Source organism: Carlito syrichta, unplaced genomic scaffold (assembly GCF_000164805.1).
Source record: "Carlito syrichta isolate Samal-C Ts95f unplaced genomic scaffold, Tarsius_syrichta-2.0.1 Scaffold305279, whole genome shotgun sequence".
Taxonomy (NCBI): Eukaryota; Metazoa; Chordata; class Mammalia; order Primates; family Tarsiidae; genus Carlito; species Carlito syrichta.
Window position 1 is genome coordinate 113,986 of NW_007249375.1, and position 14,715 is coordinate 128,700.

Genomic DNA, 14,715 nt, shown 5'->3' on the forward strand with positions numbered 1-14,715 from the left:
ACTTGGAAGGCTGAGACGGAAGGATCACCGGAGCCCAGCAGGTCGAGGCTGTGGTGGCCACCCCTGCCACTGCACTCCAGTCTGGGCAACAGAGTGAGACTCCAACTCAAAAAAAAAAAGGGGACTTCTCCATTGTAAAGGAGGGAAGAAATAAATTATAGCGATGGGTAAATTTGTAGATTTGATGGCAGTAATTAGAGAAATGTATGGTTTGGATACTTCAGTTTTCTCTACTTAGAAGGCAAGATCATTTACTGACACTTAGTAGGGGTGGGAAGATATGGTTCTAGATTTGAAGAAGGAAAGTTTAAGATAGTTCTTGCAGCACATGGAAGAAAGTTTGGACTAGAGAAATAAAGAAGAATCACCAGGCAACATTGAGGATGATAATTATTAAATGAGGCCAGGTACAGTGGTTCACGCTTATAATCCCAGCACTTTGGGAGGCCAAGATGGGAGGATCACTTGAAGCCAGGAGTTCAAGACTAGCCTGAGCAACATAGTGAGACCATGTCTCTACAAAAAAAGTTTGAAAATTAGCCAGTTGTGGTGGCACACCTGTAGTCCTAGCTACTCAGGAGGCTGAGGTAGGAGAATCACTTGAGTCCAAGAGTACAAGGCTTCAGTGAGCTGTGATTACACCACTGCACTCCAGCCTGGTCATTCATTTTTAATGAATATGCCACTTTTGTGGTTTTCTGTAGGAATGTTCATCACAGTATAGACATGAAGAAGATAACTACTTTATTACTTTATATTTTGGGCTTTGTTAAATGGGTGCAACAAAAGTTAGAAGAAAAAAGGAGTTTAGGGGCATGACAGTAAGCATTATGGACATAAATGATATTGTCCAAATTTATAGAGATAAATATTGCTAAGAGCAAATAAAGCACTATTCTTCTCTAAGGTAATCCTATTCATATAGAAAAGATAAACGGACACAGATTTCCTGGTGGCCAGTCAGTAGGAAAAGTACATTTACTCTGATGACCACCAGGCCAGAAGAGGAGCACTGTTTTTTATACTTTATTATGAAAAATTACAAACTTATGGAAAAGTAAGGAAACTTAACATTTAACCTGTTTTTTTTAAGAGACAAGATCTTGCTCTGTCACCTAGGCTGGAGTGCAGTGGTGCAATCATAGCTCACTGCATCCTCCATCTCCTAGGTTCAAATGATCCTCCTGCCTCAGCCAGTGACTGATTACCTAATTTACAACAAAATCTTTAACACTTTGGCTGATGGTATAGAACTAGAAGCCCAACTAAAGAAAGTCAGGCATGGTAGCTCACACCTGTAATCTCAGAACTTTGGGACACTGAGACAGGAGAATCGCTTGAGGCCTGGAGTTTGAGACCAGCTTGGGAAGCATAGTGGGACACTGTCTCTATAAAAATTTCTTTAAAAATTAGCCCGGTTTAGTGGCACACACCTGTAGTCCTAGTTACTTGGGAGGCTGAGGCAGAAGTATCACTTTAACCTAGTACTTCAAGGTTGTAGTGAGCAATGATCACACCACTGCACTCCAGCCTGAGTTGCAGTGACTGTCTCTAAAAAAAAAAAAAGAAAAGAAAAGAACATGCTAAAAGTATACTAAATAAAATTTAGGGAAGGAGTTCTTTCAACATGATATCCATTTGCTTGATAGGAAAATAGAGAAGAAGATTGTGCCTTTGTTCTATTAAGCCTGTTCAACATTGAAATTTTATTCTCTTCCACTAACTCCTGGGTTGTTAGCATGTTTGTAGTTATTTAATTAACTTGAGCCCCAGGGAATCTGTGATCTAGTAAGTACACAATTAATAAAAGAATAGAAACCCAGTCTGGTGAGGTGACTCACGCCTATAATTCCAGCACTTTGTGGGGGCACAGCCAGAAAATTGCTTGAGGTCAGGAGTTGAAGACAGCCTAGGCAACAAAGTGAGACCTCATCTCTACAAACATTTTTTAAAAACTCTCCCAGCTACCCAGGAGGCTGAGGCAGACTGATCACCTGAGCCCAGAAGATCGAGGCTGCGGTGAGCTGTGATCATGCCACTGCACTCCAACCTGGGCAACAAAGTGAGACCCAACTCAAAAAATTAAAAAATCAAAAAAAGAAACCTTCTTTTTCAAACAAAATATGGCTACTTGAAATACTACATTAGGTCATCCTAATGCCTTGTAACATTTCATTTTTGAGAAGCCCTGAGTTTTAAGGATGGTTTTATGCATTCATATTTAACGATCACCTTATTTCCCATCTTCTTACTGCTGTGAACTCTTTAGAACAGCTATAGTATAAACACATTTTATCAAAAAAATCTTTCAGTTCATAAAATCACCTTCGAAACTCTCTTAGAAATTCATAAATTTTCAAGTTATAAAATACCTTAGGAACCCAGAAACTTCTCAGAAGAAGAAGAAGAAAAAAAAAAGATGTTAAATAATTTCAATCCAAGCTAGTAAATCAAAATATTCAGGCAATGCTTTCCTCTACGTTAGACCACAAAAATGTCTATCTAAAATACCTTTATAAATTAGTTCTACATAGAGTAAGTAGAGTTACTTGATTAACAACATACCTAACAATGTTATCACAATTTGTAAATAGGTAAAATAGAAAAAAAATTGTCAGATTTAATAATATTTTATCAATTTACAAATTGTGACAAATTGTCATTTTTTTCTAACATGAATTAGTATTTGACATATATTTTTTTGAGTCAGGGTCTCAACTCCATTGCCACAATCAAGGCTCACCACAGCCTTGAACTCCTGGGCTCAGGCGATCCTTCCACCTCAACATCCCAAGTAGCTGGGACTACAGGTGTATGCCACTACACCTGACTGATTTTCTTTATTTTTTGTAGTTACATGGTTTCACCATTTTATCCCAGGCTTGTCTTGGTCCTGGGCTCAAGCATTTCTCCCACCTCAGCCTCCCAAAGTGCTGGGATTACAGACATGGGCCACTGCGTCTGATCAATATTTAATAGTTTAATGGACCTATTCTATATTAGTTAATTTTTATGAAATTTATATTTTTCAGTATTTTAAAGACTATGAGTGAGATTAAAAGGAAGATTTGAGTCTTTAAAAAGAAAGCTTTGACTAGATAATGTAACAAACATGCTGAGGTATCAGTGCATGAGATGTTCTTGATTGTGATTTAACTATAGACTCTCAGAATCAAATGGGCCTAAACTATTTAGTACTATACTCATAGATATTTTGCTATTTTATGTTATTGTTGAGGAATAATCTGCATTTTTGAGATTGAACCAGTTATACATTTTTAAAAATAAATGTCAAGATCTGGTTGAACATGGTGGCTGAGGCCTATAATGCCAACACTTTGGCAGGTTAAGGCAGGAGGATTGCTTGAAGCCAGGAGTTCGAGACCAACCTAGGCTACATAGTGAGATCTTGTCTCTTCAGAAAATAAAAAGTCAAGATCTAAAAGAGAAAGAAATTGAGTGAGAATACACATCAACTATACCAAAAAAGAGAGCACCCTTTTAATTAAAACTTATAAATATTCATTATTGTTATGGATTATATTCCCTTTTAACAGAAGCCCTCCAGGAATTTACCCACCCTAAATCATCATTTGGAGAAATATTATTAAGATTATGGCTAGTAAGCAGCCAATATATATAAAATAGAATGAATATGTGATCTATATAAAATATATTTTATATGTGATCTATATACAATAAATTGTAGAGTTTAGATCTTATATAAAATATGTTCAACTGTACTGTGATAAATATAACAGAAGGGTCAGATCTATTCAGTGGAAAATTAGCTGGAAATAACTTTTTATTTTTCTCTTAAATTATCATAGACTAGGCTATGCATGGTGGTTTACACCTGTAATCCCAGCACTTTGGGAAGCTGAGCAGGAGAATCACTTGAGCCCAGGAGTTTGAGACCAGCCTGAGCAGCTTAGCAAGATCTTGTCTCTACAAAAAATTAAAAAATTAGCTGGATGTGGCACATGCCTATAGTCCCAGCTACTCGGGATGCTGAGGCAGTAGTATTGCCTGAGCCCAGGAGGTCAAGGCTGCAGGGAGCCAGGATCACACCAATGCACTCCAGCCTGGGTAACAGAGTGAGACACCCCAACTCAAAAAAAAATTATTATAAGACAAGGTAGATGCTGACTAGGTATTAAAATATGTTAGGGAATAAAGATGAATAAAACATGACTCTAGCCGGGCTCGGTGGCTCAGCCTGTAATCCCACACCTTGGGAGGCTGAGGTGAGTGGATTGCCTGAGCCCGCGGGTTCGAGACCCGCCTGGGCAACTTGGTGAGACCTCATCTCTACAATAAATCAAAAAATTAGCCGGGTGTGGTAGCACGCACCTGTAGTTCCAGCTACTTGGAAGGCTGAGGTGGAAGGATCGCCAGAGCCCAGCAGGTCAAGGAGATAAGTAAACAGACTACAGTTCAATGTATAAAGTACTACGGTAACTGCAGGATTCTAGTTAATACGTAAAATGGGCACCTAATATATACCAGAGTAAGATGGTATCATTACTTTCCATGGTATTAATCCTTAAGCACTTAGCATAATGCTAAGTATATGGTAGATATTCATATATTTGGTAAAGTAGAATATACTTGTTTTTTTTTTTTAAATCGTGGATCCTGTTTTAATTTTTTTCTTGAAACAATGTCTTTAAATTTTATGCCACAATGTTTTTCTTTATGGATATTTTTCATTTTGTTGTAGTAATTTTATTGACCATATACATAAATCAGTATCTGTTGCTAACTCTTGAATGTAACTGGTAGTAGATAGCAAGAAAGACTTTGTACTTTAGGAAAAGCTGTGTCCCACAGTGCTGAACATATTGTAAATGTTCAAAAACAATAATTACCTGGTTTTGGAAACTTCAGAATTTATTTAGTAATTTATCAACATCGCCAAGCCTTTTGCAGGAATTCCTTATTCTTAATTGTTAAGAGTAATTGTAAATGATAAGAGAGAATGTAAACAGTATGACTCTTGAGCAGTAGTAAACACTGCTAACCAAAGAAAACGCTGAACAAGTAACAGAAAGTCATATCCTTGACTAATCTGAAGAAAAAATACCTTATAAACCCTATGGCATACCATGGACATAAATTTTACCTATGGTTGGAGTCAAAGCTAATGCATATGAAAAATTAAAGATCAATGCTAAATTCTGTGGTATGACTAAATACAAATGAGTTCACTGATTTATTTAGGAACTATTAAGTTCCACATTTATGATGCATCCTATACTAGGCCTAGAGACACAGAGATTTAAAAATACAGTCTGGGTTTAAGGCAGGAAAACACAATCATAGTACTGGGTGATTTGTACAAGCTGGGCATGGTGGCTCGCATCTGCAGTCCTAGCACTTTGGGAGGCTGAAGCAGGAGGATTGCTTAAACCCAAGAGTTCAAGACCAGCTCAGGCAACATAGCAAGATCCTGTCTCGAAAGAAAGAAATGGGTACAAAGTACTAATTGGTATATAAAACAAGAGCAACTAATAGTGCAAAGAAAAGAAAAAATGATATGGATTGGTCATATAGGCTTAATTAAAAAAGCAAGCAATGTGAGATCATTTTTTGTGACTGTATCCTGTTACCAGATATATTTTTCAGGAACTTGTATAGTGTTTTTCTATTCTGTGAAACGAGATTATAAACCACCCCCAAAGCTGTTTACAACTCAAAAGTTAGTTGAGTACACCAAGAGTTTCTGTTTCTCGTTATACCGAAGTGTGCTAATTATTAAATGAAATATTCAAAACCAAGTGGATTGGTGCAAATAAGATATCTACTTGGTCTATTTATTATGTTTGCAGATCTAAGTAGTAGGAATGATTAATATACTCTGAACATACATTATAAAATTTTCCTTAAATATTATATTAACTAGTTTGATCAACTTAATACTCCTTTTTCACTTGTTAATTCTTATTAAGGGTCAGCTGTATTTATTGGTAACGGACCAGGGGTTTCTTACTGAAGAAAAAGTTGTTTGGGAAAGCCTACACAATGTAGATGGTGATGGAAATTTCTGTGACTCAGAATTTCATCTGCGGCCTCCTTCAGATCCTGAAACTGTATACAAAGGACAACAAGATCAGATAGATCAGGTAAATTTGTTTTGTCTTTTTTTCTGTTGTTTAAAGTGCTCATTTTTTTTCAAATGTCAATTCAGTTACCCATACTTTTGAACTAAATATTAATTCATTAATATCTTGTGAAATTCTCTTAACACTTCCTAAATTACACTTTTGGTTTAGAAGACCAGGTCATATTGAACTATGAAGGTCATAGTAAGGAGTTTGAATTTTATTCTAATTGCTGTAAGGAAGCTATGCCAACTATTAAACATGGAAGTGACATGATCCATTTAACCTTTTTAAAAGACTGCTATGTGGAGAATGCATCAGTAGGATACATGTCTAAGCAGAGACCAGCAGGCCAAACAAGAGGTGATGATGGCTTAGCTGTGGGTGGCAGATATTAAGACATGAGCACATATCTGAGATATATTTTGATGAGTCAGAAAAAGTATAAAAGAGAAAGTCTGGAAGATAGCATGTACCGGGTAAGCAATAGATGAGTATTCTAAGCCTTAGAGTCCAAGATAAGGAGCAGTAGACACAGCAGGAGCTGCAGATCTAAACCGAGACAGATGAGGTTTTTGCCTGTTATATGTAGGTAAACTTGGAGTCACAGTGTATTTATTACTAGAATTATGATGTGACATGACTTCTTTCCTGACTGAGACGGAAATAGAGGGGTTGTGTTAAATAGTTGGCACTTATTTCACTGATAAAAAGTTAAATTACAGGCTGGGTGCAGTGACTCACACCTGTAATCCTAGTGCTTTGGGAGGCTGAGGCAAGAGGATTGCTTGAGACCAGGGAGATCAAGACCAGCCTGGACAACACAGTGAAACCCACATCTCTACAAAAAAAACAATTGTTTAATAGCTGGGCATGGTGGTACACATTTGTATTTTCTAGCTGCTGAGAAGACTGAGACAGGAGGATTGCTTGAGCCCAATAGCTCGAGGCTATAGTAATCTATGACTTTACCAGCCTAAGCAACAGAGTGAGACCCTGTCTCAAAAACAAAAAACAATTTAAGTGAACAATTAAACTGTTCATTTAGCTAATATTCAATGAGCAGTTGTATTCCTGGCACTATAACTTGGTCTTAGGGATACAAAGATAAATCATTCAGTTCTGTCTTCAAAGATACTGCAGAAGGTTGGGTGTGGTGGCTCACACCTGTAGTCCCAGCAATTTAGGAAACCAAGGTGAGTTGAGGCCAATAGTTCAAGTCCAGCCTAAGCAATATAGTGAGACCCTATCTCTATAAAACATTTAAAAAAAAAGATGCTGCAGTCTAGCAGGGGAGACAGATGTTTAACCAACTAATGTTATATGTTAAGTTCTATAATGGCAATTTGAATAGCAAGCTAGTTGAAACAATACTTGATTCAAACAAATGATTATCTTTCTAGGACTCTGGACTTTTGTTTGACAAACAGTTGTGATAGTATGCTCAATTTCCTTCAGGAGGTACACAGGGACATGGTTTTTTAATGTCACTTAAGTGTGTAGGATTTTTCTAATCACTATATGTAAAAATACTGGAGCAGAGGGAGTTTAGGCAAAGCAATAGACTGTCACATGGCTCACATGTTAAATGTTAAGATCAGTGTCTGTGGAAGAAGGAAGAGGTGGATTCAAGACCATAGGCTTGGTAAAGAGCAGAGTTTGAAGAATTGAGGAGAAAAGTTTGAAGGAAAAATTTTTTATATCAGTAAGATAGTCATGCTATATGTATTACAATGTGTTCACAGGCAATGATCTTTTTAACATGTCCTTTGACTTATTTAAAATTCTCACAGAGTAGTCAAGTTTTATTTGCACCAACTCTTAATAACATGGGTATTAAATTAGAGAATATATCTTTTAACCAAAATACACCTCTTTTTCTCATAGGAAATAATATGGTTTTGTATTTGGGAAGAGGGAAAGGTGGGCAAGTAATTGAGTATGACTATATGACAACTATATTGGCTTTAAAAATCACCTTTTCACTCATAAGTGGACCCTGAACATTTACCATAATACTGTAAGAAAGGGATTGACAGTAGCAGGATACTGCTAGGGAGGGGTAGCGAGGGACGGGGACACAACATCAATAAGGGCACCTGATCTCAAATCAAGTAAAGTGGGAACCAACGGGAGGCCCAGACTTTATAATGAACCCTTGTATACCTAATCCTGAATTGTACCCCACATCTTTATTTTGTTTTGAGTCAGAGTCTCAATGGCATGAGGCTGGAGTGCAATGGCATGCTCATGGCCACCACAGCCTCGACCTTCCAGGCTCAGGTGATCCTTCCACCTTAGCCTTCCAAGTAGCTGGAACCACAGGCATGTGCTACCATGCCCAACTAGTCTTTTCATTTGTTGTAGAGACCAGGTCTCACCAAGTTGCCTGGGCTGGTCTTGAACCCATGGGCTCAGGCAATCCTTTCACCTCTGCCTCCCAAAGTGCTGGGATTAGAGGCGTGAGCCACCATGCCCAGCTGTATCCCACATCTTTAAAATTTAAAAAAAAATTTTTTTAATATTTAAAAATAAATAAATAAATAAACTCACCTTTTGTGGGGCTGCATGCAGTGGTTCACACCTGTAATCCCAGCACTTTGAGAGGATGAGGCAGGAGGATCACTTAAGGTCAGGAATTTGAGACCAGCCTGGGCAACATAGCAAGACCTTGTCTCCACAAAATAAAAACAAACAAAAAAAATCACCCTTTGGAAGAATGTTTAATAAGTAATCTTGGGAAATTCTTGTTTTAAACAAAAGATTTTTTTGACATTAAATAGAAAACAGGCAGGCTCAGTGGCTCACATCTGTAATCCAGCACATTGGGAGGCTGAAGCAGGAGGATTGCTTGAGCACAGGAATTCGAGACCCACCTGGGCAACATAGCAAGACCTTGTCTCTACAAAAAATAAAAAATTAGCCATGCATGATGGTGCACACCTGTAGTCCCAGCTACAGTAGAGGCTGAGGTAGAAGAATCACCTGAGCCCAGAGGTCAAGGCTGTGGTGAGCCATGATTGTGCCATAGCACTCCAGCCTGGGTGACAGAGTGAGATCCTGACTCAAATTAAAGAAAACAAAAAACAGATTGCAATAGTTACAGAGGATAGGAGATGGTTTAATTTGTGTGTAAATGTAGAAAAATACTAAGTTAATTATATTAATTGTTAATAGTTATCACCATGTAATATATTATGGTGGTTTCTTTTTATTTGGCATCTCTGGTGGGTACAAAGACATTATGGTGATTTAAACTTTCTTATTTATGGTTTTCTGTTTTGTCTGAATTTTCTATAGGCATGTGTTTCTTTTGTAAACAGAAATCACTTTTTGGCTTTCTTGAATGCCTTATATACTGCTGCTCAAAAGGAGTTCAAATGGATTCTAGAATATTTAGAACAATGACAACATCACTGTTCTCAGTTCATAGCTCCCAGGGGAAATACTTTGATTTTAATATTTAAGCTCTGGAATGTTTTTTTAAAAGCCATTCTCATAACTTAACAAATACATCTGTATTTGCATTCATTAATTCTTGGGTAAAATCTCGTAGCTAATAATGGTTATAATTTAATTTCTTAGGACTATCTTATGGCATTATCTCTACAACAAGAACAGCAGAGCCAAGAGATCAATTGGGAACAAATCCCAGAAGGAATCAGTGATTTGGAACTAGCAAAGAAACTCCAGGAGGAAGAGGATAGACGAGCTTCTCAATACTATCAGGAACAGGAACAAGCAGCAGCAGCTGCTGCTTCTACTTCTACGCTGGCTCAGGTTCAGGTAAAAACTAGGTTTATGATTCTTAAATGTGACAATCACTTTAACAACGAAGCAATTTCTGTTTGAGATAATTTTTTTTTTTTTTGAGTAGGAGTCTCACTCTGTCACCCAGACCTGAGGGCAGTGGCATGCTCCCGGCCACCGCAGCCTCACCCTGCTGGGCTCGACGATCCTTCTGCCTTAGCCTTCCAAGTAGCTGGAACTACAGGCATGCACCACCACGCCCGGCTAATTTTTTGATTTATTGTAGAGATGAGGTCTCACCAAGTTGCCCAGGCTGGTCTCAAACCCCTCGGTTCAGGCAATCCCCTCACCTCGGCCTCCCAAACTACTGGGCTTATAGGCATGAGCCATTGGGCCCAACCTGAGATAAAAATTTTAAAGTAAAGACTCTTTACTCTTAAATTATGTTAGGATTTTAGCACCTATGGGGTTTTTGGCATTGTCCTAAGTTGTGATTATTCTATTTGTCATTTAGTAAAATTATTTTTCCTGAGATTTTGATTTTCTTATTTATTTTTAAGTTCTTAATAGTTACAAAGAGCTGGTCGTGGTGGCTCTTCCCTGTAATCCCAACACTTTGGAAGGCAGAGGTGAGAGGATTGCCTGAGTCCAGGGGTTTGAGACCAACCTGGGCAACTTGGCAGACCTCGTCTCTACAATAAATAAAAAAGCAAACCGTGTGTGGTGGGGCACACCTGTAGTTCCAACAACTTGGAAGGCTGAGGTGGAAGGATCGCCTGAGCCCAGCAGGTTGAGGCTGCGGTGGCTGTGAGCATGCCACTGTACTCCAGCCTGGGCGACTAAGTGAGACTCCTACAAAAAAAAAGAAAAGAAAAGAAACCAATTTGAACAAAGTACTTTCTATTAACTAAAGAACAGTATGAGGTACTACTGGAAAAAATATTAACTTTGGAGCCAAATAGAAGTTTCCTGCTTCTGTTTCCTTCCTAGCTGTAACATCTTAGACAAAGTCCTTTACCTTTCTTAGCCTCACTTTTTCCTATCTGTAAAATAGAAGATAATACTTAACACTTACATTTGTGGTGAAGAACAAATAATGTTAGCACTTAATCCAGTGTCTGACATATACTAGCTATTCAACAAAAGTTAACATCTTCCCCTTTTCATTTTCCTCAATTTTTTTAATCACTGAAAATATGATGGTGGGATTCTACATGCCAAATCTCATTTTATTAAATAAAAAATATTTCCCTTTTATGTTTCACTGTTTCTTTTGTGTGTGTGTGTTAAGATCTCACTCTCTTGCCCAGGCTGGAGTGCAGTGGCACAATCACAGCTTACCACAACCTCAAACTCCTGATCTCAGACAATCCTTCTGTGCCAGTTCCCCAGTTGTTGGGACTACCATGTCTGGCTAACTTTTTTATTTTATTTTTTTGTGGAGACAGGGTCTCACTATGTTGCCTAAGCTCGAACTCCTAGACTCAAGCAATCCTCCTGCCTCTGTCTTCCAAAGTGCTGGGACTATAGGTATTGGTGAGCCACCATGCCCAGCCCAGATTGTTCCTTTTGATATGTATACACAAGAAATTATGATCTGAGTATACAAGAAAGCTGGATGCCTTTTAAGATCTGATAAAACAAAATATAGATGCCCTTGTTAAAATAAGGATAAAATTTATATTTCTAGCTCAAATATTGACTACTCCAAGCTTAATAGTTAAATCATACCATGTAATGATTAGCTTTTCACTCAAAAGTGTGTCTTATTGCACAGAATACACAACCACACTCTCAGTTCTCAGAGATTTTCTTCTTTTAAAATGTTTACAAGTATTATGGTATTTAATGAGGTCTTGAACAACTATTATAGTTTACCAAAAGGTGTCGCTTCCTTTAGCATTTTCTAAACTTTAATGTAAATATTTCTTAAATTTGAGTCTTCGGGCAGTGTAATTTTATGTTATTTATTGTTCCATTTATTTAGAATAATGGATACATTAATTATATCCAGAATAATAGAAGCAATTGCTCAAGTGTAATATAACAGATCCATACACCAATAATGGCCAGGCACAGTGGCTCATGCCTGTAATCCCAGCACTTTGGGAGGCACAGGCAGGAGGATTGCCTGAGCCCAGGGATTTGAGACCAGCCTGGGCAACTTAGTGAGACCTTGTCTCTACAGTAAATTAAAAAAATGAGCCGGGTGTGGTGGTACCTGCCTGAGCTTCCAGCTACTTGGAAGGCTGAGGCAGATGGGTCAGCTGGGCCCAGGAGGTCGAGGCTGCCAGGCTGCTGTGGCCATGAGCGTGCCAGGCTGGGTGACAGAGTGAGACTCTGACTTAAAAAAAAATACACACACTCACACACACCACTAGCTTTTTTTTCCATGAATGATTCCTTTCACTGTCATAGTTTTTCTTTCTAGATAACTAAGATTAAGCACCTTAGAATAGTAATTTCTTCCTGTGTATTTTTCTTAAAGCAAAGCCAGCCAGCACAAGCCTCTCCATCAAGTGGAAGACAATCTGGGAATAATGAACGTAAACGAAAGGAAACTCGAGAAAAAGATAAAGAAAAGGAAAAAGAAAAAAATAGCTGCGTCATTTTGTAACAAGTGCTGGATTCTTGGAACCATCTATATGTCTTGAGAAACAAAACCACAGAAGGAAAGGAAGAAAAACCGATATATACCGTCTGTGCCTGATTTCCCAATGGATTTTGTTCATGTTTTTCAGGGGAAAGGTTGTTACTTAGTTACAATCAGACTTTTTCAAGTCTCACAATACACTCTTTATGAGCTGGAGTTTCATGTTACAAGTTGGAAATGCTGTGTGTTGTCATTCATGAAAAATACTGCACTTGTAGCCAAATAAGCAAATCACAGCAAATTTTGTGTCATAGTGACATTCATAACTCATATCAGTTAGTAAGCTATTTTATCATCTATTCTAACAATGAATGGAGGTAACTGATTTAGTCTGATTCCTTCCTGAAACCTAAAGATTAGCACAATAGTTTCTGAAATTTTTACAATGTTAAATTATTATCTAATCCATGAGAAACCAGGGGTTTAATATAGGGATTTAAAAAGCAAAAACAAACACATAATTTTAAAAAAGACAAAAAATAGCAGGAACAAATAACCTTTAATTGTATATTGAACTAGTTCAGCCCTTGAACAGCTTTACCTTTCTTTAGGAATGTACATTTTAGATATTAACTTGAGAACTGATTATGGAGCTTGGATTTAATTTAGGTAGAAAAAAATTAAGATTTGTATTTCTTTTTCCATAGCCAAAAATTATGTAACACTAATACTTATAACCTATCAAAATCAGATATTAATGACTTTGTAGTGTTGTAAAATTTTGAGAAATTTTGAAATCTTTAATATAGGTATCCTGGACCACAGTTACTTTTAAAAAAATTTTTAAACCAGGTCTCACTCTGTCAGCCAGGCTGGAGTACAGTGGCATGATCATAGCTCACTGCAGCCTCAAACTCCCTGACTTAAGTGATCCTCCTGCCTCAGCCTCCCAAGTAGCTGGGACTACTGGCATGCTACCATGCCTGGCTAATTTTATTTTTTTTGTAGAGACCCTATGTTGCCCAGGCTGGTCTCAAACTTCTGGCCTCAAGTGATCCTTCTTGGCCTCCCCAAGTGTTGGGATTACAGGTGTAAGTCACCATCCCCAGTCCCACAGTTACTATTTATTGACAATGTGATGATAGAGTACAGGGAGCAAACCACAGTGGATGCTAGTCCTTGTCAATACGAGGACTTAGAAAAGCTGGTAGTTCGATGTCTACTTTTTTCTAGAATTACCTGGAACCTTAAACATTAAATCATGTTCATTGCTAGAAAATTAAATATATTAAAACCAACAAAAAAGCACATTTCTGAAGGGAAGTTAGAGATAATCGCCGAGTCTAGTAAAACGACATTAATAAAGATCTGAGTGAGGCTAAGAATTTGGAGGAATTTATGTAAAAGCAATCAGATTTTTTAACTTATGGGAGCCAAATAAACCTATAACATCTTATAATGTTTATAGGATTCAGAAAGAATATTTATTTAACTTTATTATGAGGCAACACATAGTTTCCTGTGTTTCTAGATATAGTTTTTAAAACTATCCTTAATAGTCCTTTTTATATGCTTTATATTTAAAATTTTTGTTTTTGTCATTTGTGAAAGACGATTGCTGCTGCAAGTAGTTGTGTGATTTACATTCTAAGCTTCGGTGAATTTGTTTATTTAGGAGTATCATAGTCTGACCTGAGCATCCACTTGGCAAATGTTTTTTGTAGTCAGGAGTTGACAAAAGACTACAATAAAGTGTGGTCTAGATTTTTTTAAACTATGTCATTAACTTTCTCCATGATCCAAGACCAGTTGTAGGATGAGTCTATATGTAAAATGTAAAGTCTTATTTATGGAAGGAATTATTCTAAGGGAAAAATTCAGGGTCAAGCTGTATCTTTTATGTCCTTCTATAGTGCATGTCTGTTTATATTAATATGATTTGTTATGTTTTCCACTTTCCTGTGCTAGCATGATAAATCATTAGAGAACCTGTTTGGGATATAAAACTTTGATAGAAAATATTTAGTATCTTGTTCATAACCCAGAATATGTGTACACTAGTAATCAGATATTACAGAACTCTCTGTTGGCTCAAACAGGTTGACCTCAATCCAAGTTTATTCTTGATATCACTATTGGCTGAAGGAGGAAACTCAAACCTCAGTGTTGGTTTTTCCCAGAACAGATAATAGTGATAGTACATTATATTTTAATAAGAAAAACAAAACAATAAACCTGGAAAAAATTTAAAAAGCATATTTGAGGCAT

General features: G+C 37.3%; 1 protein-coding gene across 2 annotated transcripts in view; it reads left to right on the top strand.

Annotated features, from left to right (window-relative positions):
• MINDY2 (MINDY lysine 48 deubiquitinase 2) overlaps positions 1-13,321 on the top strand; it is a 73,519-nt gene extending 60,198 nt beyond the window's left edge. The window contains exons 7-9 of one of the 2 annotated variants that reach the window (XM_008061469.2): positions 5,952-6,125; positions 9,690-9,890; positions 12,352-13,321. In XM_008061469.2, the coding sequence (XP_008059660.1) occupies positions 5,952-6,125; positions 9,690-9,890; positions 12,352-12,471 (495 nt within the window). In that variant the 3' untranslated portion in view covers positions 12,472-13,321. Of the gene's footprint in view, positions 1-5,951; positions 6,126-9,689; positions 9,891-12,342 lie in introns of both variants that reach the window. The other variant, XM_008061468.2, reaches the window with a different exon arrangement.
• Positions 13,322-14,715: the final 1,394 nt, after the last annotated feature.